This window comes from Pimephales promelas, chromosome 22, assembly GCF_988280905.1.
Source record: "Pimephales promelas chromosome 22, fPimPro1.hap1.1, whole genome shotgun sequence".
NCBI lineage: Eukaryota > Metazoa > Chordata > Actinopteri > Cypriniformes > Leuciscidae > Pimephales > Pimephales promelas.
This window is the reverse complement of record NC_142790.1, coordinates 16,693,681-16,721,248: the sequence shown is the minus strand read 5'-3', so window position 1 is coordinate 16,721,248 and position 27,568 is coordinate 16,693,681. Positions and strand designations below refer to the sequence as shown.

At 36.0% G+C, this 27,568-nt stretch overlaps 1 protein-coding gene across 2 annotated transcripts in view; it reads right to left on the bottom strand.

Moving 5' to 3' along the window:
- dok6 (docking protein 6) overlaps positions 1-27,568 on the bottom strand; it is a 95,851-nt gene that overhangs the window by 49,899 nt on the left and 18,384 nt on the right. For both annotated transcript variants that reach the window (XM_039666740.2, XM_089125665.1), the window contains exons 2-6: positions 20,913-21,020; positions 11,272-11,386; positions 6,199-6,318; positions 1,727-1,916; positions 1,313-1,451 (exon numbers count right to left, since the gene is read on the bottom strand). In XM_039666740.2, coding sequence (XP_039522674.2) covers positions 1,313-1,451; positions 1,727-1,916; positions 6,199-6,318; positions 11,272-11,386; positions 20,913-21,020 — 672 coding nt within the window. The remainder of the gene's footprint in view (positions 1-1,312; positions 1,452-1,726; positions 1,917-6,198; positions 6,319-11,271; positions 11,387-20,912; positions 21,021-27,568) is intronic.

Sequence of the window (27,568 nt, the reverse complement as noted above, 5' to 3'; positions counted from 1 at the left end):
CATATACGATACCATTCGAAAGTTGTTTTTTGCTTTCTTGAACTTTTTGAAAGCCCCTTGTGCCCATCAAGTCTGCATTTGTTTTTTGCATTTAGTTTTTTTATTTTATATATATTTTGAAAAGTAATTTATTCCTGTGATAGCTGAATTTTCAGCATCATTACTCCAGTCTTCAGTGTCACATGATCCTTCAAAAATCATGCTAATTCTAAGAAACATTTCTTATTGTAGATGTTAAAAACAGTTTTGCTGCTAAATTATTATTATTTATTTATTTAGGAAACCGTGATGCAGCATTGTCACTTTTATCAATTTAATGTCCTTTCTAAATAAAAAATCTTACTGACCCCCACATTTAGACAGTAATTAATTTTTAAGTATTTAAAAATATTTTTAATTAATCTATGGTGATTGAATCCATAGTTTTTCCAGTAACTGTCAAAAGTTAAAAAAGATAAGAAGTAATACTCTGCATTTTCTGTGCTCATGGAGGTTATCATTATTATTATTATTTTATCAATGCAAAATGAATAAAGAACGCCAGAATCCCTCCAATTTGATCACTACAATTAAGACTCAGTTGTGAAATATGCTTGTACTAATATTACACAATAATACACACAGCAAATTGAGACCCCAAGAATGCCGGGTACTCTGCACTGCCGTTTGGCCCGTAGGCGCACATGACAGTGAGAGACGTATCCCCGACCAGAAGGCGCAGGGAAGCAACCCTCTCGATTACCGGGGTGAACTCCAACATATGACGGCTGAGCTTGGTGTCTATAAGCAAACCCACACCAGCCCACCACCTCTCACCATGGACAACTCCAGAGTGGTAAAGAGTCCATCCTCTCTCAAGGATGTGTGGTTCCAGAGCCCAAGCCATGCTCTCAACCTTGCGCTCAGGCTCCTTCCCCGCCAGTCAGGTGACCTTCCACATACCTAGAGCTCATTTCCATGTCCAGGGATCAGGTTGTCGAGGCCCACGCCTTTGGATCCACAAAGCACCAGCCCCTTATGGTCTTTCCTGCAGGTGGTGAGCCCATGGGAGACGGCCCCATGTCGCTCTTTCAGGCTGAGCCCAGCCAGACCCCATGAGGAGAGGGGTCACCAGGCGCTTGAATACAAGCCCCAACCCCAGGCCTGGCTCCAGGATGAGGCCCTGGCTGTGCCATGCCATGCGACGTCACAGTACTCGATTTTAACTCCATCACAAAGGATTTTTAACCCTTTGTTATAAAATTCTAAAGAAGAAATGCCTTTTTGCCCCAGTTTGCCCTATAGAGTTTTGAGATGTGAAGTTTTACTATACCTGTGAGCTCTTCTCCATCTCCATCATCATACGTTCATGTTGCTCAGCGATGGACAGTGTGGCAGAGTGAACTCTCTGATAGATCATCTCACCTTCTCTGGTCTGGAACGTGAACAAACCCTCCCCTGTATCACACATCCTGTAAAAGCACAACACACATGCACACACACACACACATCTAACCATTATTGCTTCCATTAGATTTCAGTACACTCACACACTTCTTGTAATAGGCTGAACAGAAGAAGTACACTTTAAGGGCAGCCTGTAAGAAAGCTTATGTTAAACGTGGAGCACCTTCATGAATCAGCAAACCAATATGCAGAGCAGCAGAATCAGGACTATTGGATTTAGGATGAAAACATCTTCTCAGACAAAAGCACACCCAACTAGAATCGAATGGCGTTCACACACCTCCCGGACTCAAATGTGAACCAGGTTGAGTCTCTGCCGTATCTCCTCAGGGAGTTGAGCGGCCACATGACCAGCTTGACTCTGGCATTATGGACGTCCCAAAGGTAGATGTTTTCATGGGTGATCTGCATTGTGCACTCTCCATAGATATCCAGGTTTGGGGTAGGCATCAAGTAAACATTAAATCTCTCTGGGAAAAAAAAGGAATAAAAAGAATAGAAGTCATAAGTACTGCAGATTGGGGGTTTGTTGAGATAAAAAAAATTAAAAAACACAAATTAAAGCAAATAAATGTTAAAAGACTGGATGTTTGTTGATTTGAGAAATAAATAAATAAATAAATAAAAACAATTAATGGTTTACTTATTAAATAAACAAGAAATTTTAGACTTAACAAAACTTAATTTGTTCTTATACAAAATTATTTATAAATATGTTTTAATTATTTGGCATTAACAACACAAATAATGTGACCAGACTGGGGGTTTGTTGATTATGAATACAGATAAAATAAATAACTATAACCACTAAAATGTACATTTTAGTTTTTTTTTTTTTAAATGTGATCTTAGAAATGGGATTTATACACTTTTCAATTAATTTGCTTTAACAACATCCAAATACAAGACAAGACAGGGGGGTTGTTAATAAAAAAATATATAATAATAATTTAAATAAAGGTAATTAAAAAAAACAAAAAAAGACAATTAACCATTAAAAAAGAACACTTCTTTAGATCTTACAAAAATAATTTAAATACCTATTTAATTATTTTGCATTAACAACATGCAAATAAATTGACAAGACTGGGGGATTATTGATTTGATAAAAAAAAATGTATGTATAATAAATTGAATAAATAAACAAACAAACAAACAAACAAACAAACAAACAATTAAAATCATTAAAATATCAATTTTAGACTTTAAAAAACTTAATTATATTTTATAAAAATTGTTTATATACATTTTAATAATTTTTCATTAACAACATGCAAGTAATGTGACAAGAAAAAAAAAAATATATATATTATTATTAAGACTGGGGGATTGTTGATAAATAAATAAAATATATTCATAAAAAAATCATGAAATCAATTTATACAATTAAAACTATTTAAATAAAATACTTAATTTCCTCTCATAAAATGATTTATATATGCTTTAATAAATGAATTATATATGCTTTAATGCTGTATAGTATATGCTACCAAGTAAAACAGGATATTTAATGTGAGAAAAAAAAGTAGAATAGGACCTGACTTTTTTTTTTTCATTGGGAATTGATTAAATCACTTAAAGTGGCCATTTTTTGCCAGAATGGAGCCATGAAGCTAAAGCTGAAGGGGTTGAGGTTGTCAGAAAATGTTGGACTATTTTGCAGTAACGTTATTTAATATATTTTGATTCAAGCACAGATGAAGCTCACCCAACAAACCTAGGGATTTATATTACGTAGGTTGACAAAACTAAGTGGTTTCTTTAAGTAAATGACTCATAGAAGTTTGTGTGGAAGAAAATTCATAACAGGGTAAACAATTTCTTTAACAGATATGAAAAGGTTGCCGGCTGCTGTTTGATTGGCATTTCTTTTAATAATAATTACATTTGCTTAAAAAAGGGCAACCACTGTGGCGGTACAGTCCATTCAGCTGTCATATTTACAGACATCTAAAACAGCTTGGGTAAATGCAGCTTTTATTTGCGCTGCTGATAGATCCTGCTCTGCCTAAAGATGACAGAGAATTAAAGGGTACGGATGGAGAGCGAGAGAACATCTTAACAGAGCCATCTAGCATGATTATTATTTTTCCGACGGACTATTTTGCAGATGCAGCTCTTGCAGTGCACAAAGGTCAACAGATTGTTGCCATAGAGCCTCAGCCGAGCCAACCGTGGCTGGAGTAACCACACCATCTCAATTAGCTTCGAAAAGACAAGGGTGCACTTCATAATCCAAATTAATAGTGCCTAATTATACCTAATGCTTCAAAATAAGCTATGTGTCTCTCCGGAGGAAGAGGCATTGTAATGTGGGGTCTATTTTAGGGATTGTGAAAATTAACTCTGATTTAATTATCGCAGCCCGCCGTTAGAGGGTCTAATTGAAACGCAAAATGGCAAACTCTCCGCTCGTTATTTCTCAGCTGTCGAATAGCTCAGAAACGATCATTTCGCTGACCTCCAGCTGATATAATCATATACATATTGCGCTCTCGTATGAAAACAAATCAATATTTGCCTGTCATTTGATTGAAAAAAAAAATATGATGATCACGGCACGGTGTCTGACGCAGCGTAATGCTCGAATGCTTTAGCAGCACTACGAGATGAACTGATATTGATTTTTGGAATTATGCTTAAAAAAACACTCAGATAAACACAGTCACAAGTCAGATCTCAGACTGAAAGTTGCCTTAAAAAGCAGTCAGTGGAACATAAAAAGAAGATATTTTGAAGAATATTGGTAACCAAACTGTTTTGGTTACTATTGACTTCAATTGTATGAAATAAATAGACATTAGACAAATAAACATCTTCTTTAATGTTCTACAAAAAAAAGAAAGTCATCCGGGTTTGAAGTTTCTTTTTAAAACTATCCCTTTTTAATATCCATTAATCTCATCTCATTATTTATGCAATTGCAAATGCATTCACACCACCTCTGATCTGAAATAAACAGTCTGTAGATGTATCTAAATACTAATTCAGAAAAGAAAGAAAAACCATGGCTGCTGTAGCGTAAAAAATTACGTGCAATAAATTCTATGTTGAAACAAATAAAATATTTTTTTCTATAGCTACTTTTTGTCTATTTCATGCTTCTCATTTAACACATTAATGACTTTGGGGGTCATTTCTCAGCCACATTTGATATGCGATTAATTTGTTAAAAATTCGAATTGCTTGACAGCCTTTATACATTTTTAGTGATAATTTTATTTGTTTATATACATAAACATAGGCTATATACGTATATGTTATATATGAGCAAGGATGAGCATGTGAACAATCAGTGGTTAAAATTCATCCTTACATACCACAGCAGAGTCCAATGTAGGATTCGCAAACTGCTTGCTTTTGAAAGATACTTAATTTTGAGTTTTATATTGTGTTGGTTAACTCACATTATTACTGTCTTACTTCTGCCATTCAGTTGTGGGCCACTATTACTTAAAACTATTAATGCAGATTGTCAGTTGTTCTCTCTAATTTGAGGAAAGATTGAGCGTGGAGCAAGATTTGTTTTACCAACGTTTATGTTTCATCAGTCATTCACACTAGAGCTCAGCTAATGTATGCACTGTTATTGATACAATTTCCGCATGTTCACCGCAATAAACTTGAAAATTCTCTGTAAATAAATAAGTACGAGTAAAATAATCTGTTTGTTGATGGAGATGGACATGCTCTTGATGGTGAGGAATTACAGTGCAACATCTTATAATGTACCTCAAACTCAGTAGCACATCACTGACAAACGTCCTGCTCGAGTCGTGCTTGCGATGGAGGTTCGGGTGGAACCACTACATGTTTCTACACATTATAATATAAATAACCTGAAAATACTACGTAGTTTACAACACACATGAATTGTTTGTTCATGTTACTTCACAGTGCATTAAAGGAGCCATATGCAAGATATGCAGTTTTTGTGGCCAAATCTGGTACTGCAATCACTTGCAAATTACTGTAGAGCGGTGTATGTATAAACATTTAAAAAGACATTTAAAAGCGGGTGTTAAACATCTAAAAAGAGAGCAATCCATCATGGTTGTTTAAAACGATAAGCTTTAAGCTGTGTAGTCAGTAAGTCGTTTCCCATCGTGCTTTTGATCAGACTGCAGAATCCGACACTTGCGCCTTGCGGTCGTGAGAGTTTTTTGACATACATCTGCGTGACATCAGAGCAAGTCAGACCGCACTCGGACACATTTCTAACCGACATACATCTCGTGCTTATCACCGGTAATCGGTTCAGCACAGATTTTGCTCATCTCAAACAAGCCTATTGTTGATCAGCAGGCGGTCTTTTGTGGATGTTCGAACGCACATGAACGTTTACACTACGAAAGCAGTCGAAGGAGTTTTCCACTACCACTGGACAAGCTTAAAACATTTTACTCTTTTTTATCTTAATACCAGGTGTAAATAAGGCCTTACTGGCAGGAAAGTGTTTTTTTGTTTTTTGCAGAGGTGCTATGTATTCATCCAACTTTCTTCAGCGTCATAATCTCATCCATCTCTATGACAAGCTTCATTATGGGCCGACGCTCTGATGCACGGCAGTACCCATTAGTGCTTAGTAAAGATCCTTGGCCCGAGCAGATCATTTATAAACATGAGAACAGACCTGGAGGGACTGTGTTTAACAAACACATTTGGTCCTTGTAATAGAATCATTTAGGGAGTACAAGAGTAAAAAAAAGAAAAAAAATCACCCAAAAAGCTGGGCTCTAATTGGATACTGACCGTTCTGTTCCCTCTGCACCCCTGCTGCTAACAAGTCCGGTTCTCCCAGGCTGATGTCATTAAGTCTGCTGCCCAGACACTCCAAACACAATAACTTCCACCACTCTTCAGCCTCCAGCTCTGTGGACACACACATCCATTTCATCATGTTTATATGCAAACATACAGGAGAAGCTACTGAAGAGACAGCGGCAAACAGGGAACAAGTAGCAGAATTTACAAGATATAACACTAATGCACAAAACAAGCAATTTGCCAAGGCTATAGTGGTGATGAATGTTATTTTTCTAGTCATCGACCAGCTTAGCCTTTCTATGAATATTTATTGAATGTTTAATGTTACAAGAGATTTGTGTTTCAAAACTAAAATAGCCAGTAGTCATATCCAAACAGACAGACATACAGAAGTGACAGACAGACAGACAGGCAAGTTTATAGGTCTGGACACAGTCTAAAAATACTCGCCAAGTGCCAAATGTGAGGAAAAACCAGCTGTCAAGAATGAAGACAAAATTGTTGGACATTTTTAGGAAGCACAATGATGGAAGAAAGAAATTCATACAGGTTTCCAACAACATGACAGGTTTTCTTTTTTAGGGGAACTTTACTATTTATTACACTTACACTCATATATAAATACTATTTTATATAGTAATGTTTTTCTTTTAATATTTTTTTAGATTGCATTTTTAATTAAAAAAAATACAGCAAAACAGTAATATTATAAAATATTATTACAATTTAAAATAAACGTTTTTATTTTGAATATCTATATACCGTGTATACATTTACTGTTATTTTTTTTTTATATTAAAAATGCAATCTTGGTGAGCATAACTTCTTAGTGATTTATTTCACACAAAAAAAATCCCCCAGAAAAATCATAATTCTTCCAAACTTTTAACTGTATAGAGTGATATAAATAATGCAGAGCTCAATGCACAGTAAAAATAATATTTATGGGTGACACATTTTCTCAGTTTACACATTATTGGCAGGTGTTGCAATAGTTATTTTGGCCCCTGTTTGCACACAAAAGAAAAACACAAATAGCACTCTGTAGGAGTTGAGCATGTTGAGTAAGCCTTTGTGTATTTATGTGACTTCTTGATTTTTTTTTTTTTTCTTGGCAGGCAGTTTCATGGGATTCTTGAAAAGCTCCCGGCTAATCTAGCAGACTCTGAACAGAATCTTTCTAATGAGTAAACCTTGCAAATGAACATTCACTCAGAAGCACCTAATGCAGTTAAGCACAATGACACAAAGGGAGCACAAATTATGACTACGACAACTACAAAATGAGCTCCGTCCACACAACTTCTCCTTGTGACATGCGTTTGAAAGCTCAACATTATGCGATTATATTTGTCTAATTATGCGCCAAGTACAAGTAGTTCATGACCTGGTCGAGTTTGCGTATTCAGCAGAGCTTGTTTGAATAACAATGGCTGTCTGCTTGATGTTTCCATAAGTATATTTCAGATGTAGTAACTGAAGCTTAAAATTAATACTGTGTCTATTCACATTTTTAATTTTTTGCTTAATTGAGTAATGTGAGCAGGCACCATTCAAAATATTGAGATTTTTTTTTTTTTTTTTTTTTACTAGAATTTGTTTCAGTGCCAAATGCATCAGTGAATAAGACAAAGTCCTATCAAATAAGTTCAGATGAGTCCAAAAGCTGGAAATAAAACCACAATGCCTTGGATTATCTATAACTTTATTCAATCACACACAAAAAAAATCATTGTCTACATTGTCTCTTTTTTTAGTTTTTGCATGGCCTCTCTCCTGAGATGGTGACCTTTAAGTGTCTAAATTCACACACACACTTTTGGGCCCACTGAGTGGAAAATTGGATAAACAAATACTTTATCAGCATGGCTAACTCTTAAGTGCTCAGGCGGCTATGTGCACAAACACAAAGATGCCCAGTGGAATCACAGCAATTTACAGCACAACATCTTCACATGCTTAATGGTTCACTCAGAGCACAGGAAATGAGAAGAACTATATGATGAATAGTCAGGAGAGAGAAAATGGGTCAGGATGGATGAAAATAGATTAATGTGGCAACACCAATTTGATAATGAAAATAATCATCGATGAATTTCATCGATCTGTAAGGTCTCTGAGCCCTGCACTGAGAAGGTGAAGCCACTTTAAAGCACTGAAAAATGCATTTACATGGGAGGGGGCCAGTTTAATTACATTGTGCTGCTTTATTTTTATAAGGTGAGCATTTTCATTTAGCAAAGTAGAGCATCTTAAAAGCAAGAAAGCGATCGTTTTAAATTAACATTAACATTTATGCATGTGACCAAACAGAAGGTATACTTCTTTTTTTCCCCCCTGAAAATAAATTCAAGACCTTGGCATTGCTAATGTTATGCTCTACTGAATTTTTATATTAGGAATATCTACACTACCATTCAAAAGTTTGGGGTCAGTAAGATTTGTTGTTGTTTTTTTAAAGAAATCTAAAATGCTTACCAATTTACTGAATTTATTTGCACATATTAATATTGTGAAATATTATTCAAATGGTTTTCTATTTCAATATATATCAAAAAATGTAATTTATAGCTGTGAGGCAAAGCATAATTACTCCAGTCTTTAGGATTCTTAAATGAAGTTCAAAAGAACAGTACTTATTTTAATTAGAAATATTTTGTAACTGTCACTTTTGATCAATTTAATGCATTCATTTCATTAAAAAAATAAATAAATAAAAAATAATAATGACCCCAAAACCTTTGAACGGTTTATTATTAAACTTATATATTTTTTTATTTTATTTTAGAGCTCATTTGTTTTTGGGTGCAAAATGTATACATTATAAAACAATTAAATTTCCACATTAAGAAAATATTGAGCAAAATGTGAGATTGAAATTAACTATAAATCACAGCCCTCATAGTCAGATATGATAATTCTAAGAGAGAGGGAGACAGTGAAAGGGAAGAAAAGGGTCGGACCAGCACAAGCGTAACCCGACAGACTCAGAGGGAGGTGAGGAAGTGGAAGTGAAGGATCAAGGGAGGTCGAGTTCCTACATGTGGCGGACATGTGAGGGACACAAGCTCCATATGGCCGGAGTTAGTGGGAAAGGGGAAGTTCGAGAGGGGGCGGCTTGTGGACATGTACCTGTGCCAAAATTAAAAGAGCCACAAGGAGAGTTTAGCACACTCACACACGCGCATGAGGTCCACATTGACACAAAGGTGATTTTCTCCCAAGGACAACAAGGTGATCTAATACAGCAGGACACATTACAAACAAACAAGCACAGAAAAGTCTTTGAAAGCGTCACAGAAGCAACACCGAAGGACTGAAGACTTCATTTAAATGGCCTCAAGGCAAACCCTTGGTGTACGCCCCTATATCTCGCACAGCTCTTCATTTATGCCCTATGCCCGCACTACCCGTTTCCCATTAATATCCTGGCTCTGAAGGGAGTGGAAGAGAGTCGAGGCAGAGCTGGGGGTGGGGAGGTTATTGAGGTAAATGGATTCAGGAGAACATTCCTCGCCTCCCCCTGGCAGTGCGGAAGACCCCAGAGGTGCTAATGATATCCCAGCGGGTCCACCGTGCTGCTCACCCTGTGCAAAACCACTCCACTGCCTCTCCTTCCCGTCTTCCCCTTCTCTCATTCTCTCTCCTCTCCTATCCTACCCGGGAATTTTGCTCGACAGGAAAATGTGAAGGCAAAGGACAAATTCAGTGCTAGATTAAGATTTAGTTTTCTCTTCTTCTGCTCTAATAATGTTTTTGTGACAACATTATTGTGGATGGAATTCAGAAAGAATTATTTGGACCTGCTGTTATTATGGTTTATCAGCACAAACTCGCTAAAGAAATTATATAAAAGTCAGGTCGACTCAAAAAAAGACTGTACGTGTTTGTCTACATTTCACCGCGGATGTACTGTATGCCTGGGTATCGTTCTTTTCAGTGATCTGATAAATAACTGCTGCGATGATCACAAGAAAATGTATACAAATGTCAATTTTTCAATGAAATGCCATTCAATACTCATTACAAATAATAAATATGTTTAAAAAAGGTGTTTTCTGATGTGATTGACAATTTAAATACTCATTGTTCAGCATTTTATCTGTGCATTTACTACGTTAAACTAGATGCAGGTTATCGATTCAAAATATGATGTGAAAAAGCGGATAAAGCATATTTATTAATTTACATTTATATATATATATATTATTATATATTATATATACACACACACACACTGTGATCAAAAGAATAGCATTTATTTTAAATAAAAAATGATTTGTAATATTGTCCTTCTGGTCACATTTGATGAATTTAACGAGCCCTTACTGAATAAAACCATTAAACCATTTCTTAATAAAAAAGAAAAGAAGTCATATTGACGCCAAACTTTTAAACGGTGTTCAAAAAATCTCCCAAACAAACAAAATGTTACATTTAATCAGGGACAATAATGCTTTATTCGACCCGGTAAAATGTCGATTGTGGTAAACCCCAGAACTGAGTATTAAAACTATTCTAAATTCATTTCGCAAACAAGTTAGTGCTAACTCATCTTTGTATTCTAGATGTATTTTTTTCCCCCCTGCGAGAACACTTTGATCAGTTTTGACACTGTCGTTTTTCCACTACAAGATTTTCAGTGTGAGAGGAGAGAAAACACATGGGAAAAGACACTTTCTGCTGCCAAGCTAATGGTGAGTAAAGCATCTCATTCATATTTCAAATGCGTGTTTGTGTTTTAAGTCCTTCTTTTGTTGTTTTGTTTTCTAACTGCAGATCTGTCTGTTGCCTTTGGCCATATTCATTCTCTTAGACACAAGCTAAGACACAATTTAAAAAAAAAAAAAAAATCCCTGTATATCCCAATGGGCTCTTCTAACCTACTAGCCTTAATGTTTTCAGCACTTTCTCCAGTTTCAAGATAAGAATAAACGATTATCCCTGATTTGGGAAAATCAATACTTGTGCGTCTTGAAATATAGATTAATGAAGTCATTTTGGATACAATCCAGCACTACAACAAAGACTTTTCTCATAGCTGGAGACAATGCTTACCTGACTCACAGGCAAATGTCTTTGACGTCTCATCACAGAAAATAATTGCCACTGCGTGTTTCTTGGTCTCTCGTGGCATTCGCGTAATGTTCTTAATGTTGTGGAGCTCAGTAATCTGCGGAAGAAAAAGACAAAACTCATTACCAAAATTAACAAACTCAAGAGGAGGAGGAAACGAAGAAAGGAGGATGACATTGAGGTAATGTAGTAACTGTTATCTGAAAATGAAATGATTTGAAATTACTGCTGTGCCTGGATTTATGGAGCAATGGAGATGAGAGTTAATGCTTGCCCGCTCTATATTGTCACACTGATGACAAACACCAAAGAGCAATTGGACATTGGTAATTTAAAATAAATCTTAATGTTCATAATATTTCTATACGTTCAAGTATGTTTTAGACAGGGTTACATCATTGTGAAAACGTGCCACGGTTCCTTGTCCTTGCAATACAATGTTGTGACCTCAAAAAATGTAGTTTAGTGCATGATTTGTAAATGTGTACATTTAGACATTTGTGCAGTATCATTTGTTTGGCTTTACTAACAAAGTAAACTTGCTCAGTAGCTCACCTGGTACAGCATTGCACTTGTAATGCAGAGTGCTATAGGAGTAATAAACAAAATTTACCATAAAAGAGATCAATGACTTTTAGCAGCAAAAATGGCATGGTTGCATTGCATTATGTCACTTCTGTACACATAAAGAAGGAGTCTCGGCAAGTAGGCTATATTGTGTGTGAGGATGTTGGAGGTGGAGATTTATAGCCTTTTCTCACAGCACTTGATATAATTAAACTTATCAATTTGATGGCGGATCCAGAAAGGTAACAGTGGCTACAGAAAAAAAAAGAGGACCCATACGAAAACATGTATTTGATTGTTTAAAGGGGCACTATGCAGGAATCCCGTTTTTGTCAAACAGCGACCCCTATAGTTGCTGCGGAGTACTTGAATTTAACGTCACTGTCGTAAATACCACTCACACAGAGCGTGACATGGCGTGTTACATAGTATACAATAGTACATTGTGTTTAATTAGTTGTTTAATGAGATCTAATATATGTTGTTAGAGAGTGTTTCATGTGATTAAGTACATAGATCCGAAAATTATCCCCATGGACTTTAATGGTCCAGAGTCCAGAGGTTCTGGGTTCTGATCCCTACTAGTTGTATAGGGACACGTTTTTTGTGCATTAGGTTTTGTGATTTCACCGTAACAAATAGAGGGTCTCTCAGTCTCCGCAACGGATTGAAGCGCGCATCCGTGTGTGAAGACTGTGCGCGTCACAACAGAACACTGTATTCGTGCCACTGATCGCAGCGGCAAGCACTTTAGTCACTTGATTTCAAAAACACATTTCAGATCGCCTCTTGATCGCCGAAGCGGCCACCATTCAACCCGAAAGAAGTCATATAACCATTTCAATAACTCTGAAGCTGTTCAGTTAAGCTAAAAAAACTGCATAGAATCCCTTTAAGCGCAATGTAAGCGCAGAACTCAATTTTCTACTTAAAGCTACACTGTGTAACTCTTTTAGTTTATTCTTAGCTAAAAACACTTAGTTCTTTCAAAAATATATGTGCTCATTAATGTATATTTACTTCGTTCAAGTAATAAAGTATTCTCGTGAGTGTATAATATGCCATTGAAAATACATACGGGTAAGGGGTTCTAATGTCGGTCGCCATGTTGCCCCTCCATCTTGAAAGTACATTAGCCAAAGAGGGACATACCTGTTAATTCAAGCTTCGCCTTTCGCATTTATGTTTGAGTTAACCCTCATGGACGAGGTCGAACTGGAAGCCATGTTAATCTTGGACTACATTGGCCACCGTAGGAGTTAAAACCAAATCGGAATTGAGAGGAACAGAAACTAATATTCACTGGATGGTCATATACCTTTTCACCGCTAGATGGGGGTAAAAATCACACAGTGTATCTTTAATGGCGGCTTTATATGTGAGCACAAATCTGCAGGAATGAGTAAAATTATGAGCAATCCCACGCCGAAATTCAAGCCCTGTAACACAAACAATATTTATCCGAATATTGAATAACTAGATATTGAATCATAAAACGAGTGAGTGAAGGGAGGCAGGTTTGTGTGTCAACTCATTAAAGAGCGAGAAAGTGCAGCTGCTGGATCTATTCAGCAGAAAATTACTATTTGTAGCATTTCAGATATGCATAATTGAAAAAATATATATTCTTTAACTCTACATTGCACTTAGTTTTATATTTCAAATGCCTTTTTAAAAGACAATTGAAAAATGTTGCCTATATATAATATATATAAAATTCAACCTGCCAAAGTGGCTAGTAGGAGTGACTGCATTACACTCCACTGCTGAAATCCACCTGCATTTGGCGGGTTGACGGATGTTAATGTCAAGCCATGGTGGAATGTTATTTTCAAACACAATAGAGCATCAACCTTTTAACGCCACTCACCAAACATTGCATTTCCAGACTGACACGTTACGTACAACAACCTACCCGCTTTTAGTGCCGCTGACTGGACATTTCACTTTGAAAGTGTTGCAAAACTTGCAAGACACAACGTAGTATAATTATACAGAAATGTCAACACAGACACATATTTCTTCACGCAATGCTTTATTATACTTAAGGAGATTGGAAAATGGCCTCAAGATGACTTAAAATTGTTTAAAATAAGACAAAACAATCATCAAAATGAGCCAAAACAATTAAAAATAAAGATGCTCCATATTTTAATTCACCCATCAGCATTTTAACCCTAATCTTAAAAGTGTAATTTCTATAAAGTATCAATAATAGTAGTGTTTTATATATTACAACCACATGGACATTTTTATAATGAATATGCCTTTAGTAAAGCCAAGCTCTAAAATAATCTATGGAGGTAGAAATTGTGTAAGTAAAAATATTTTAAAAAATCTATTTTCTTATCACGAAAAACGTAAAAATCATGGGGCCTTTGAATAATTGTTTTGGTCAAAATTTAGAGTCAAGATAATGAGATAATTAGCGATATGAGTAAGCTGTCACCATACTGCAATTAGAAAGAATGAATGCTGATTTTGTTTTGTGATTGCTTGCGCTTTAATAAATTAAGCTAGCAGGGATGTGAATTTGAATACAATTTTTCATCCATGAATTAAAATATTTTCACATCCATGACAAACACTATTACCTCAGAGAAAACCAGCCTACTTACTGACAGTACAAAATAAGCACAGTCTATATTTAAAATGCTCTTCATGGTACATTTCACTTCATCTAGCATCACACTCCTCAAAAAAGTTTTTACACAAAGTTTACCAACACTTCTTCCGAGCTTTGTTAAAATAGTTAAAATGTAGTCGAGACAGCAGACACTACACCTCACCTCTCAGCTTTGCCGGTGGCATTTCTTGGTTTGAGAGTATATGATTTGCCTGTGGCAACAGGGAAGGTGTTTGAATCTGAATGTGTTTGTGTTGTGCTTGAGTGTGGGCTGAAGATTTTTCAGTCTGATGAGGGCTTTGCTCAAGCCAAGGCTTTGAAAGAACTTCTCTAGCTTTGAGAATCACAGTGAATGGATGACGCGCTGATGATGCGTCTGTTGAAGCAACTTCTGAAAACTTCTTAGCTTTCAGCAATGTGCTAGCCTCGAAAAGCCAGACCTTTGATTAGACATCAAACAGTCAGACCCACACTGCATGTTATTCTGGCCAAGCAGTCGGTCCATGACGCCTGAGGATGAGACTAGTAATGTACAGTCTAAAGAATGTTTATACAATGGTGTTGTTATTGTTAACTACCTGTATTAAAAATGGTTTTCGGTAACTGAAATAAAACTGAACTACAGTAGTGCTGGGCAACGATTATTAGTAGAACTAGAATTATAGCAGAATTATTTTGTGTGTGTTTACTGTTTATATATATATATATATATATATACATACATGTATATATTTAACAAATATTTACATGTTAACTAGCACTTAAAGGAACACGCTGACTTTCCCCCAGAGTTAGATAAGTTCATACATACCCTTTTGATCTCCGTGCGTGCTGTAACTCTGTCTGACGCACCCACCAATAGCCTAGCTTAGCACAAACACTAGATATAAATGGCTCCAGCTAGCATACTAATCCCAATAAGTGACAAAATAACACAAACATTTTCCTACAGTATTTACATGTTGTGATTTGTATAGTCACTGCGTGTACAAATAACAAGGTCATATGTGAGACAGCCATTTTTTAACCGTATCTATATTCTCAGAAGGCGAAGCACTGCTACTTGGGTGGAGGGATTGCCGCAGCACCTGAGACGCACCGTGGTGTGGAGCAGAGAGTTCTTTCAGAGTTGGAGGAGTAAATGAGTCAGCAATTAGATAGTAAAAGCATAGTTTACAATGGGTGTTCGCTGTATTGTAAAGAGCTGTGAAAGGGGAGACCAGGTAATACCATGATATTTCTTAGAAGTCCAATCAAATACACTGACCTTATGAATCAATGGCTTTCTCTAGATATAATGTTAGATCCAAACACACCTGAAGAGATCGTCAAGGACCATAGTGTTTGCTCAGTACATTTCACTGAGGACGACTATTTTGAAAAAATTGAGTTTTGCCTCACGGACCATGAAAAGTGTGCTGAAGGATACGGCGATCCCATCAATAGCACAGACAGGACAAAGTGGATCACCTGTCAGCAGGGCCTGAAATTAACACCCGACCACCTGCCAAATGCGGGTGAATTTTTCTATTGGCGGGTAACACTGTCAATCTACCTGCCACATTGGCAGGTAGCCAATGAGAATTGAGTGATTCATTAGGATTTTTACATTTCAACTAAGTCCGCCATTGCGTTTGACTTTAGCTAAAATGTGGCGGCACATTACTGAGGTAAAGAGGCCAGCTGAAACAAACAACCAACAAAAGATGAGGATGAGAAAAAGAAAAGTAAAAGAAGACATTTTAATACAAAGTGGACAATTGGCGGCAATGGCAAGGTTCGTGAGCGGCTGATTTATGACAGCGACTGTTGTTTCGGAACGTTCATGCGATCAGAAGAAGACGAGGGCCTTTTCCGACTACGTTTGGATGTGCGAGTATTAAACTGTTGGTGAGATGGGATGAGATAATGTAACACTGACGTAGCATACAGTACAATGACAGTTGCACAGATGTGTGTGCGTGTGCAACTGTGCATGTTGGGAGTTGGGAACCAGTGAGAAAATATCCGGTACCCGGTAACTTTACCAGTAATAACAATATTAATTTAGTTCATAGTTCCTAACCGCTGTAACTGAAAGCTGTCAGGATCTGTCTACGTGACTAAATCAGCCATCAACACAGCCGCGTGTGATTTGTTTACATACGAGCTGCGGTAGGTCTATCTGTTGAGTAGCCTATATACTATATAGCCTATACTATATACTGTATATGTTGTGTGAGTGTCAAAATCAATTAATAAAAAGATTTTAAAAAATGTATGTTCTTAGAGTTATTATTATTACTTGACCGCACTTAAATGTGTATTATTACAAGTGAAAGAACAATATTGTGAAATTCCCGTTTTTTTTTTCACCTTTATATAAAGGTGAAAAAAAAAACAGGAATTTCACAATATTGTTCTTTTTACCAGCCATTTTTGGCTGAGGCAAAATATGAGGCAAAAAAAAAGTGGCTGGTAAAAAGTCTCTGTGGCCGAAAAAGTTAATTTCAGGCCCTGCCTGTCAGTGTTTCATTATGTTTTAGATGACTAGCCTACTGTAACATTCACTAGTTATTTTGTCACTTATTGGGATTAGTATGCTATAGCTGAAGCCATTTACATCTAGCAAAAGTTGGCATGTTACTTTAAATAAAGTAATGCTATTAAAATCAAGTTTTCAGTGTTTTCTTATAGAAATCTGAAGTCTTCCTTTTTGGGACTTTAGCTTATTCACCATATCCCCAAGAGTTAGATAAGTCAATACATACCTTTTTCATCTCCGTGCATGCTGTAACTCTGACGCACCCACCGCTAGCCTAGCTTAGCACATGGCTCCAGGTAGCTAATCACAATAAGTGACAAAATAACGCAAATATTTCAAAGTGAGTATTAAACAGATAATGAATCTCTCACCTAAACACCACACAAAAATAAGAGTTATAATAACAGTAACAACTGTGTATTTCCATTGAAATAAGTTGGCTTATTGAGGTCACCACCCTACATGTGATTTCATGCTATTAAATCGTTTAGAGTGCCCCTATTATGCTATTAAGTTTCCTAATGTTGTTTTAGAGTTAAAAAAATTATATTTGCACATCACCACATTTTTAATGATTCTCAAACAACTGGTCAGATGAAATCATCTCTCTAAATCCCTCCTTTCCATAAGCTACTTTGCTCTGATTGACCAGAAGGCTCAGTCTTTAGTGATTGGTCTACAGTGTACAGCACCTGCATTGAAAACAAAAATGCCCATTGCCATAACAACATCAGCTGTCCAGAGGTGTCCTACACCATAAACTAAACACTGTAACAAACAATGATTTCGATTTTACCATATTAATCCGAGCGCGAGTACATTGAACTCTGCTGTGGTATCGTGGTCTTCTCGACATGATGCTGTCCAGTGTCCACAGGAATCAGCTGTAGTGTTTGAGGTTCAAGTTTTCCCTGGTGTCTGCGTGCACAATAGGTGGGCAGGCAATATGCTAATGTTTCGTCTTCTTGACGTCACAACAAAGCGGCTTATGACTCGTTTGAAAAATGATTTATTTAATTGACTCAGAGTCAACTCTTACTCTTGAAAGACAATAATATTATGGACGGTGCACTTTCAGATTTAAATTTTTGCAGGATGTTTACATTCACTTAGAGCTATGTGACACACTACATGAAAGGTCATTTTCAAAAATCCATAATGGGGCACTTTATTTAACATGAAAATAATTTAACATTTTCCTAAAAAGAGCTTGACAGTTTAATGTTAAGATCAGATGTATCTATTATATCTAGTATCTATAATAAATAATAAATATATACTTCAATAGCAAAAAAACCTGAACTAGTGCAGAGTTACACACCTACACCAGATCTGCCGGTTACAGCATCTTCGTCACACATACTGAAAAGCCGGGATGTTGCTTTGTACCACATTTACTCATCTCCCTCATGTCTAATGTGTAATCTTATTAGCAGGCTTGTTAGAGCTGATAAAGGCACGTTCCCACAATGCAGCGACATCAAACCGCGGTGTCACGGCCATAATCTACAACCGCATCTTTGCTCATTATTCTAGAATGTTCTGCATGTTCGCCGCATAAGATCATCAGCCATCGCCCTGATAATGAGCCCTAATTGGAATATTTTCAAAAGGGCTTGAGGACAGGAAAGGGATGTAATGCTTGAAATTATTCACTTTAAAAGAGGGTCTGGTTCCTGGGCGGAAAGCTGGTGCAATTGAAAAAAGCCGTTTATGGATTTTAATTTGGCTGTACTATGTTATAAAACTACTTCAGATACTGCAAAAAAATCTGATAATTAGAAAAATAAAATCTCTAAAATTCTCAGAGGGTATATTAAGTAGACTATAAAAATGGTCTAAAACTATCAGGCATGATCAAATAACCATTCAAAAGTTTGGGCTCAGTTTTTTTTAAGGAATTAATACTTAATTCAGCAAGTATGCATTAAATTCAAGGTAAAAAAAAAGACATTTATAATATTACAAAAGATTTATATCTCAAATAAACTTTTTTTTATTCAAATAATCCTGAAAAAAAGTATATATCAACAATTATTTTTGTTGTAATGTTTGTTGATCAGCATATCAGCAGAGTGATTTCTGAAGGATCATGTGACACTGAAGACTGGAGTAATGATGCAAATTCAGCTTCACATTACATAAATAGATTACATTTTAAAATATATTCAATTAGAAAAATGTTTTTACAGTATTTTGGATCAAATAAATAAATATAAAATGCAAATATAAATGTGCATTTTTATCTAAATAATATTGTAAAGTGATAGTAATGTCTGTAAAGTCCAGACTCTTTTATATCTATATCCAAAATCTTTTATAAACCCTTTATATATATATATATATATATATATATATAAAGTAATGACCCATAAAGAATTAACGTAGCCTACAATATATTTTATTAACATTGCAAAGGACCAACAGGAAAATAAATGTGTGCCTGAACTAGCAGCATACTTGTAGTAAATGAATAATATAACAACGAAAGGTACAGATTTCACACTCAGCCATCGCGTGACTCGCGTCTCTGTTACAGTGCACGCTACAGACGGTCCGGGCACTGCACTTCCGTGCTTCAGAGTTCCGTCAATATTACGTTATTGTAAATATATATATATATATATATATATATATATATATATATATTACTTTTTTAAATCTATTTTTGATATTTGTGAATCAATTCAGAATCGTCCACGCATCGCGATACATCTAAGAATAAATTTCCCCCCACCCCATCCATCAGTTTCTGGGGGGGGGGGGGGGGCGCTACTGTATTGGGGCGGCTTGCTCTGATTGACTGGGTACAACGTCCGGTCAGGTGGCGGAAGTAGCATTACAATGGTATTTTGTGTGCTATTTAGTGAAGAGGCAAGGAGTTTTTCGGATAATATTTTACTATTTAAACTAAGTAGCAAACCTTTATGAGAGATGTCGTTACGGAGCTCAGGGACAACATGTGCTGTTCGCTAACTTCTGAGTTCTCCTACAAAGTGACGTCATAACTTCGGCACTCTATATATTTCAGCTTGGAGGGTTTTATTTGTGATAATGCATGATGCCAAATTGTGCAGAAATAATATTTGACCAGGCTGCCATACAAAGAAATAATGAACAGGCAAAAACAACCATGTTCCCTCATATTCAAAACAACAACAAAAAAAATATATATATATATATATATACAATCATTTCTTAATATTTTAAAGGTTTGATAGAACTCAAAAGGTCATTAAAAGCAAATTGGATGGATGGATGGATAAACAGACAGACAGATGGACAGAGACAGAAAGACAGAAATATTTCTTAAGAAATGCAGTAAGAAATAATCTATACTTTTTGTGCTCTATTTGTCAACCACCTGAGGAAATCGCAAACTCTTGCGAGCAATTTCAGAGCGGGTTGGGAGGAGGTACGCTCTAGACCATCTGATCAAATTCTTAAATGGCAGTGACTTTCAAAGCCATCGGAGCGATGTCAATATTAGATACAAGTCTCTGACTAACACTCCACAGAGAACACATCATATTATCAACTGACACAACACAAATAAACAGACATGTGCTTACGATTACACCTTTAACCTGAGCTACTGTCAGCTCCAAAAGTATCACACAATGATTGCTCTGGAATGCCTATGACCCCTGCTAACTAAATAATTAGACTCAGAGATCCTTTCCCAGCATGAACCCTTGAACCAGAGCCCTCATTGTCAGAGGAACTTCTCAAAAGGGACGTTGTGCAAATAAATGATGCAGGTAATGAATAGAGCTATCCTTGAGCCTGGAATGAACCGAGGGTTAGCATGTTAAACAGAATGGACCCAATTTGCTAATTTAGTGATTTGTAAACATGATCAAAATGAAGTTTTCAATCAAGATGAAACATGGAAGTCACAATTACCTTGTGAAAGCTTCTGAAGTAAGCAGCTTTTTCATCTGGATATTTTTCTAATCGCCGTGGTCCTTTACTGGACGCCTTCTTGAATACCAGCCAGCATCTTCTGAAGATCTGGTACAGAAAGATGCATTTGTATTTACTGCAATGTACCACAAAACAGCAATTCATAAATTCAATTAAAAAACAGCATTACGTGACAAGCCGAATAACAAGAACAATACAATGTGTGTATTATTTAAACATAACATATTGATTTAAAAAGCATATTTAAATATAGACAGCACACACAGACACATATATAAATAAAACTTCTTACGGTTATATGATGTAAGACAGCACACACACGTGTGCCGTTTATATTTATTATATTATCCAAATTTCTTTAAAATAAGTACATAGCATTTGGTAACACTTTAGTATACTTTAGTGTCCTTCCTTGTTACAAGTTAGCTCTAGTACTTACTATAGTAATGACAGTAAATTATTCATAATTACATCCACCTAACACTAATCCTAGTGGTGTTGTTACTGTAATTATAATAACTCAGAACTTAAATGTATAATTACACCTTAACATGCACACCTTACAATAAAGTGTAACCAAAAATTCTTCAAAAATAATGACAAGCAGTTTATTATTGACAGCATCTACCCGCTTATAAATGATTTTTTCAGACAAATAAAACACTCTGGCCATACTTTCTGATGTTACACAATGTACCCCTGAGCAATGAGCCACGAAAGAGCCTCTAGATCTCAATTTCATCACTCGTTTCAGTGTCCATTCGTCCGAGTTTGCCCCTGCATTCTATTTAAAGAAATAAAGGACTAAAATTCGCTCTGAAACATTCCTCCAAGCAACGTCTGAGACTTTCACAGATTAAACACTCGCATTCCCCCGACAGTGTTTCAAGGTCAACAGAAAAGAGAGTGTGAGAGAATGTGCACAATCTCTATTAAAAAAAGAATCCACAAACACTCACACATACTTATTTCAATCCATTTCCCCCGACACCTGTGTTTATTTTCTTATACTGGCCCAAAACAGACACAACTCTCTCCACAAAGGGCATGGGGAAAATCATAGCTTTGCCCATCAATAACCCAGCAGTTCCATAATTAACAAATGAGGTTTGAATGGCCTTTTCTCAGTGGGACCCTCCACATCTGTTTAATATCTCTGATTTATTCACATAATAAAACATGCTCTCTTCAAATGTAGTTGAACCTTTTACGATGGATATTTACTGAAGCTTAAGAGTCCACCTATATCAGTGCCAAGGTTCACTCTGTGCTGAAAAAAAAATCTGGGCTGTTTCAACCATGTTTGAACCTAACAGTTTTTTAACGGATTAGTTAGTCCATATTTGACCCAAAGATGGGTTGAAACAAGCGTGTTCATTTTCTTAATATTATACTTTAGCTTTCAAAAAGAAATTGTGCCACCTACCAAAAACAACCCAACTGTCAACCCAGCACTGGATAAATATTGGACAGAACACATGGGTTATATATATATATATATATATATATATATATATATATATATATATATATATATACACACACTGTGTATATATATATATATATATATATATATATATATATGTATATATATATATATATATATATATACAGGTAATTTAGGAAGTCCAGTTAATTCTCCTAGTCCTAGTAATTTTTAAAGTGCAGTAGTTGTATTTGATGGTAAGTTTATTCACAAAATAATACCTTTAGAAAGTGATATGAGCAAAAGGAAAAAAAAAAAATTAGACTGTACATTCTGTTTCGGGCCGAACAGAGAATTAAGTGCAACCCGCAATCACACTTAAAAACATAAGACCCAGCATGCTTTTTTAGGTTAGGAGGATCATCCTGTTTCAGGCAGCCAAAATTCATTTGTTGATGTATGTGAAATTCTGTTGGGATTCATATCCATGGGTGAGATTAATTTGTTTACTTCACTGATGTAGTGCATGGAAAAAGAACAATGCTTAATTTGGCACTCAACATAATTGATCTGGGTGCATTCAACGCCTGGTGCTCCTGATACCTGCTATGCGTGTCGACCCAAAAGGTTACACGCAAAATAGCTCCATTTCATCCACATTGTTGCAAATGAGACAATCAGAAATAATGAAACACTGTGCACGCATGCCATCTGTTATCAAATGTGGTTATGGGAATTTGAGATTCACAAGCCCAGGACGTTCTCTGCTATTTTCTGGACTTTGGGGATGCCGACCGTTGTGATAGACGGGGGTGCTGCTTATTGATGTACATTCATATTAACATGCATGCACCCACTGACAATTCACTAATATTCATTTTCATTTATGTTTTACAATAGCATAACCTATCTATAATCTCATCTTTTTATTGATTTTAGTCTAGGAATTCAATTTTAAGCAGAGCCAGCTAAAAGAAACCGGCATCAACCATTCATTTCGAATGAATTGTTTCGACATTATGACATTCAGCTACCTCTTGACCTTCTAGATGCAAACTTTCAGATTTTTCTCACACCAACACTGTTTTTATGACACTCTTTTAGAGTCCTAAAAAACAGCCAAGTAGATACCCTATATATTATATATAATACATTTTTGCATTATACAAGTAAATTATATATATTATATAACAATTTTTTATATAAGTAAATAGTTGTAGTATAATAATTAGCAAATAGTTAAATTAAATGCTAAAAAGTGTTTTGTGGTGTTTTTTGCATATATTTTTTAATTTACATTTATATATATTTGCTCTGCAAGTTAGTCTGGCAAAGAATGGGGTGAGAATTATTGCATTATTGCAAATAAATAGATTATGATCCACAAATAAATGTAAAGAGATTCACAAAAATATATCAAATTCACAATGAGTCCACTTATTTTTCTGCAACTCGATGCTAGAAGTGTTTCAAAATCCACAAATACGTGAGGGGATTTACAAATGCAAAGAAAGCGGTTCACAAATAAACGCCAGGCAGAGTTGTGTTTGTGGCATAAAAAAACATTTGTGAATATATATATACATATATATATATATATATATATATATATATATATATTAGCAAAGAGCTCATTCAAACCCATTTCCAATCCATCGAAATCGCGGAACCAATCAGAAACGTTGAGCCTTGTTTATATTTGGCGCGTCCACACGCACGCGAAGTTCCGCGCGGCAAAAATGACAAGTTCAGTGTGCAAGACCTGATTTCGTGGCTGTGTGCACGGCTTTATTTATTTATTTTTTAACAGCGTGCGCGACGCCGCGTCCGAGGATGACCCACTTCAAGCCCTGCCCAAGCATGTAGCCTACGTCTCAACGCACCCAGTTTGGATGTCAGAAACAAGTGCTGTGCAAAGTGTTTGCGAGATAATTTGCTCTGAGAGAAAATGCAAAAAAAATAATAACAATAATTTACCCGGTGACCTCAACCCATGCCTTGCTCTGATTGGTTGTAGCTCATGACATCACGAGAGGTTGAGTCGTGTGACAGCTCTGGATATCTAGCATGCTAGATATTTTTCTGGGCTGCGAGCGTCTTGAGGCATTGTTGGCTCTATCATACTAACAGATTGGCGAGCGTTCATCACCAGCTAATCCCCCGCGATTTGCACGTGATAACATCCTGACCTGTCGGCGAGCTCAACTATTTGCAAATCGGGCTTAAATCAAGCTTAAAATCATGTAGTGTGAACTAAGTTGTTCTATAACAGACGAACGTTGCTCTATACGTCATCTTCATCGCTCTGATTGGTTTTAGGTCTATCCAATTGCGCTAGGCATTTGAGCTATGTCTGTTGGTGACACCCCTTTGGAAATGATTCGTCTATGAAGTTTTGCCAGACCATAACTCAGTTACAACTGAGAATGGTCTAGTTTTAACCAAGGGTAAAAATGGCGGTAAATGAAACCTAAAATGTAGGGTGGGCAATTCTTGAAGAGGCTAGCTAGCTAACAGTGAGCTAGCTTTGAAAGCACAAAGCCACACCTCTTTCAAAACACATGAACGCGTGTACAGTAGATAGCAAACAAGCATTCGGTCTCAAAAAATATAATGTTACAATAATTACGATAAAAAACACAACTTAAAGAGTGACCTGTACCAGCTGACTGCAGCAGATTCCTTTCTCCATTGATAGTGTTGCCATTGAAGCTCATAAATTCGAGTCACGAACCGCTCTGAGAATAAAGTCAGGGTTTCCAAATTACAGTAGTTATGGCGTGAATGCAATATAAGCTCATTGTTTTGGTTCAGTTAGAACTGTAAAAGATGGCTGCTGTTTCAGATGGAGTGCATTTGCACTGACATCTGTCTAGCTATGTTTTGTCACATAACAAGTAGTTCGGAAATCAAACCAAACTTGTCAGTAAGTAAGGCTGGCACCAATATCTCTTAAAGTTCATCCAAACATGATTCAGTAAAACTGACTGATGTTTTTTTTTTCTTCTTTTTAAAAAAGCTGCTGATTTTCTGCAACAACCCAAATAGGTACCCACTGATTTTTTTTTAAGGTTGACACGGGTAAGTAAATGCAACTTGAGTGTGTAATTGCTTTATATAAATGCTAATTCTGACCATGGCATTTAGATTTTTTCACAGTATTATCCCCAAATAAACACACTATTCTTAGCCAATTTTCACTTTAATGCAACCATGGCCAAAGTCATCAACCCTAACTATGACTGACATGAATGCATTTGCAATCAGCCACCCTCTCCATCACTTAGTGAAGCTCAATGGACGGTAGGAGTTCCAGGCAGACAGTATCTCTCTGAGCTCTCTGATTGCAAACCGAAATTTCAAAGGCTGATTAATGAACAAGTCTTCTGTCTCTGAATTGAATTGTTTAATTATGAATCAGGACACTGTGTACCCTCCAAACCGTCAAAATTATATGTACACACACACACAAGGGCTCTTCAGTGGAAACACAGCCAGGTAAATTTAGCCACTTCATTAAGAACCAACCGTAAACAAGTGTATATAAAAAGAATTCTGCAGAGTTTGATTAGAATTGATGCATGCAATACAAGATTCAATAGAGCAAATCTTTCACTGTAGATCCTTGTACATGATTTTCCAATGAAAACCACCGCTTAAATTACTAGGTTGAAATAAGCCAAAATGGTAATAGTTACATCTGAATCATGCAACAGAGCAGTATTCAACCCAAAAGTGTAAAATAAACTAAATAAACATTTTCATAGGATTCTACATTCTTTACATTCGAGAATCACACCTGTTACGCATGTACTAATGTAAAAAATATGAAACTATGAACTGAATCAAGAGAATTCAGATATGATCCAAAGCAAATGAATGCTACCATAACCCTGTAAGCATGCAGGAATGTTTGTTCATGACATTGGCTTATCAAAAGACAATGCAGCTCAGTCAGAGAGATGGCTGACCTTATCATGTGCCAGCAAGATGATGTGAGCCACCTTGGAGGCTCCACCGTCTGACGTTTCACCTCTCTAATGAAATCTGTGTCTGCGGTGATCCACAAACCACCCGCTGCTAGCAGAGAAAGTTATCTGATCACTTATAAGACACAGCAATCATACTCACTTGGCATCCAGAGAGGGAAAAGACAGAGAGAATCAACACTTCCGTAACTTGATTTCTCTGTAAGCCCAGATAAATCTGAACAGACTGAATACACTGATGCATGCTACCGTGTGACTTAAAAAATAAATGATATGAAAATCCGTTTTCAATGCAAACATTTGTAGAAAACTCCCTTAGGTTGTCATCATATGTGTCTAGAAAAAAATATATTTACAGTAATAGTAGGTCGACAGAAAGTGACAGAAGTGGGGCTCTAAGAAAACAACACGTGCAACACATCTTTTTATACTTGGTACACTACCGTTGCGGGCTTTTTGATTATTCTACACTACTACTGTTTAAAAGTTTGGGGTTGGCAAAATATTTTAAATGTTTATGTTTATGTAATGTTTTTAAATATTTATTTGATCAAATATAGTAAAAACAGTAATACTGAGAAATATTACAATTCAAAACTAAAGTCTTTTTTTTTTTAAATGTGATGAATTCTTAAAGTGACAAAGCTGAATTTTCAGCAGCAACTACTCCAGTCTTCAGTGTCTCATGATTCTTCAGAAATCAGTAATATACAGATTTGGTCCTGAAGAAACATTTCTTATTATTACCAGGGTTGCTGCAGTTGTGTTGCTTAATAATTTATGTAAATCATTCTTTTTTTAAGGATTATTTGATGAATTGAAAGTTATTTACATGGAAACATAAATGTTTGGTAACATTATAAATGTCTTTACTGTTGGTAAATTCAATGTTTCCTTGCTGAATAAACATACTACTTACTTTAAAAATAATTATAGCTTCATGCTGCACGGATGATCTATAACGCCCACCAGTGTTGGGAAAGTTCACTTTCTACATGAACTAGTTCAAATCTATTTGTTTTTTAGTATTATTATTATTGCCACAACCCATATTAAAGCTACAACAAATATTAAAGCTACAAGAGAATTGCTAAAAACACACACAAAAATAATTTCTACTGATTTTGAGAAGCCGTGAAGAATGAAGCTGCAAGAATGAAGAGTACTGATGTTGTTGTCGGGAATATCCTGACACTATGAGTACCATTTTCCATACAAAC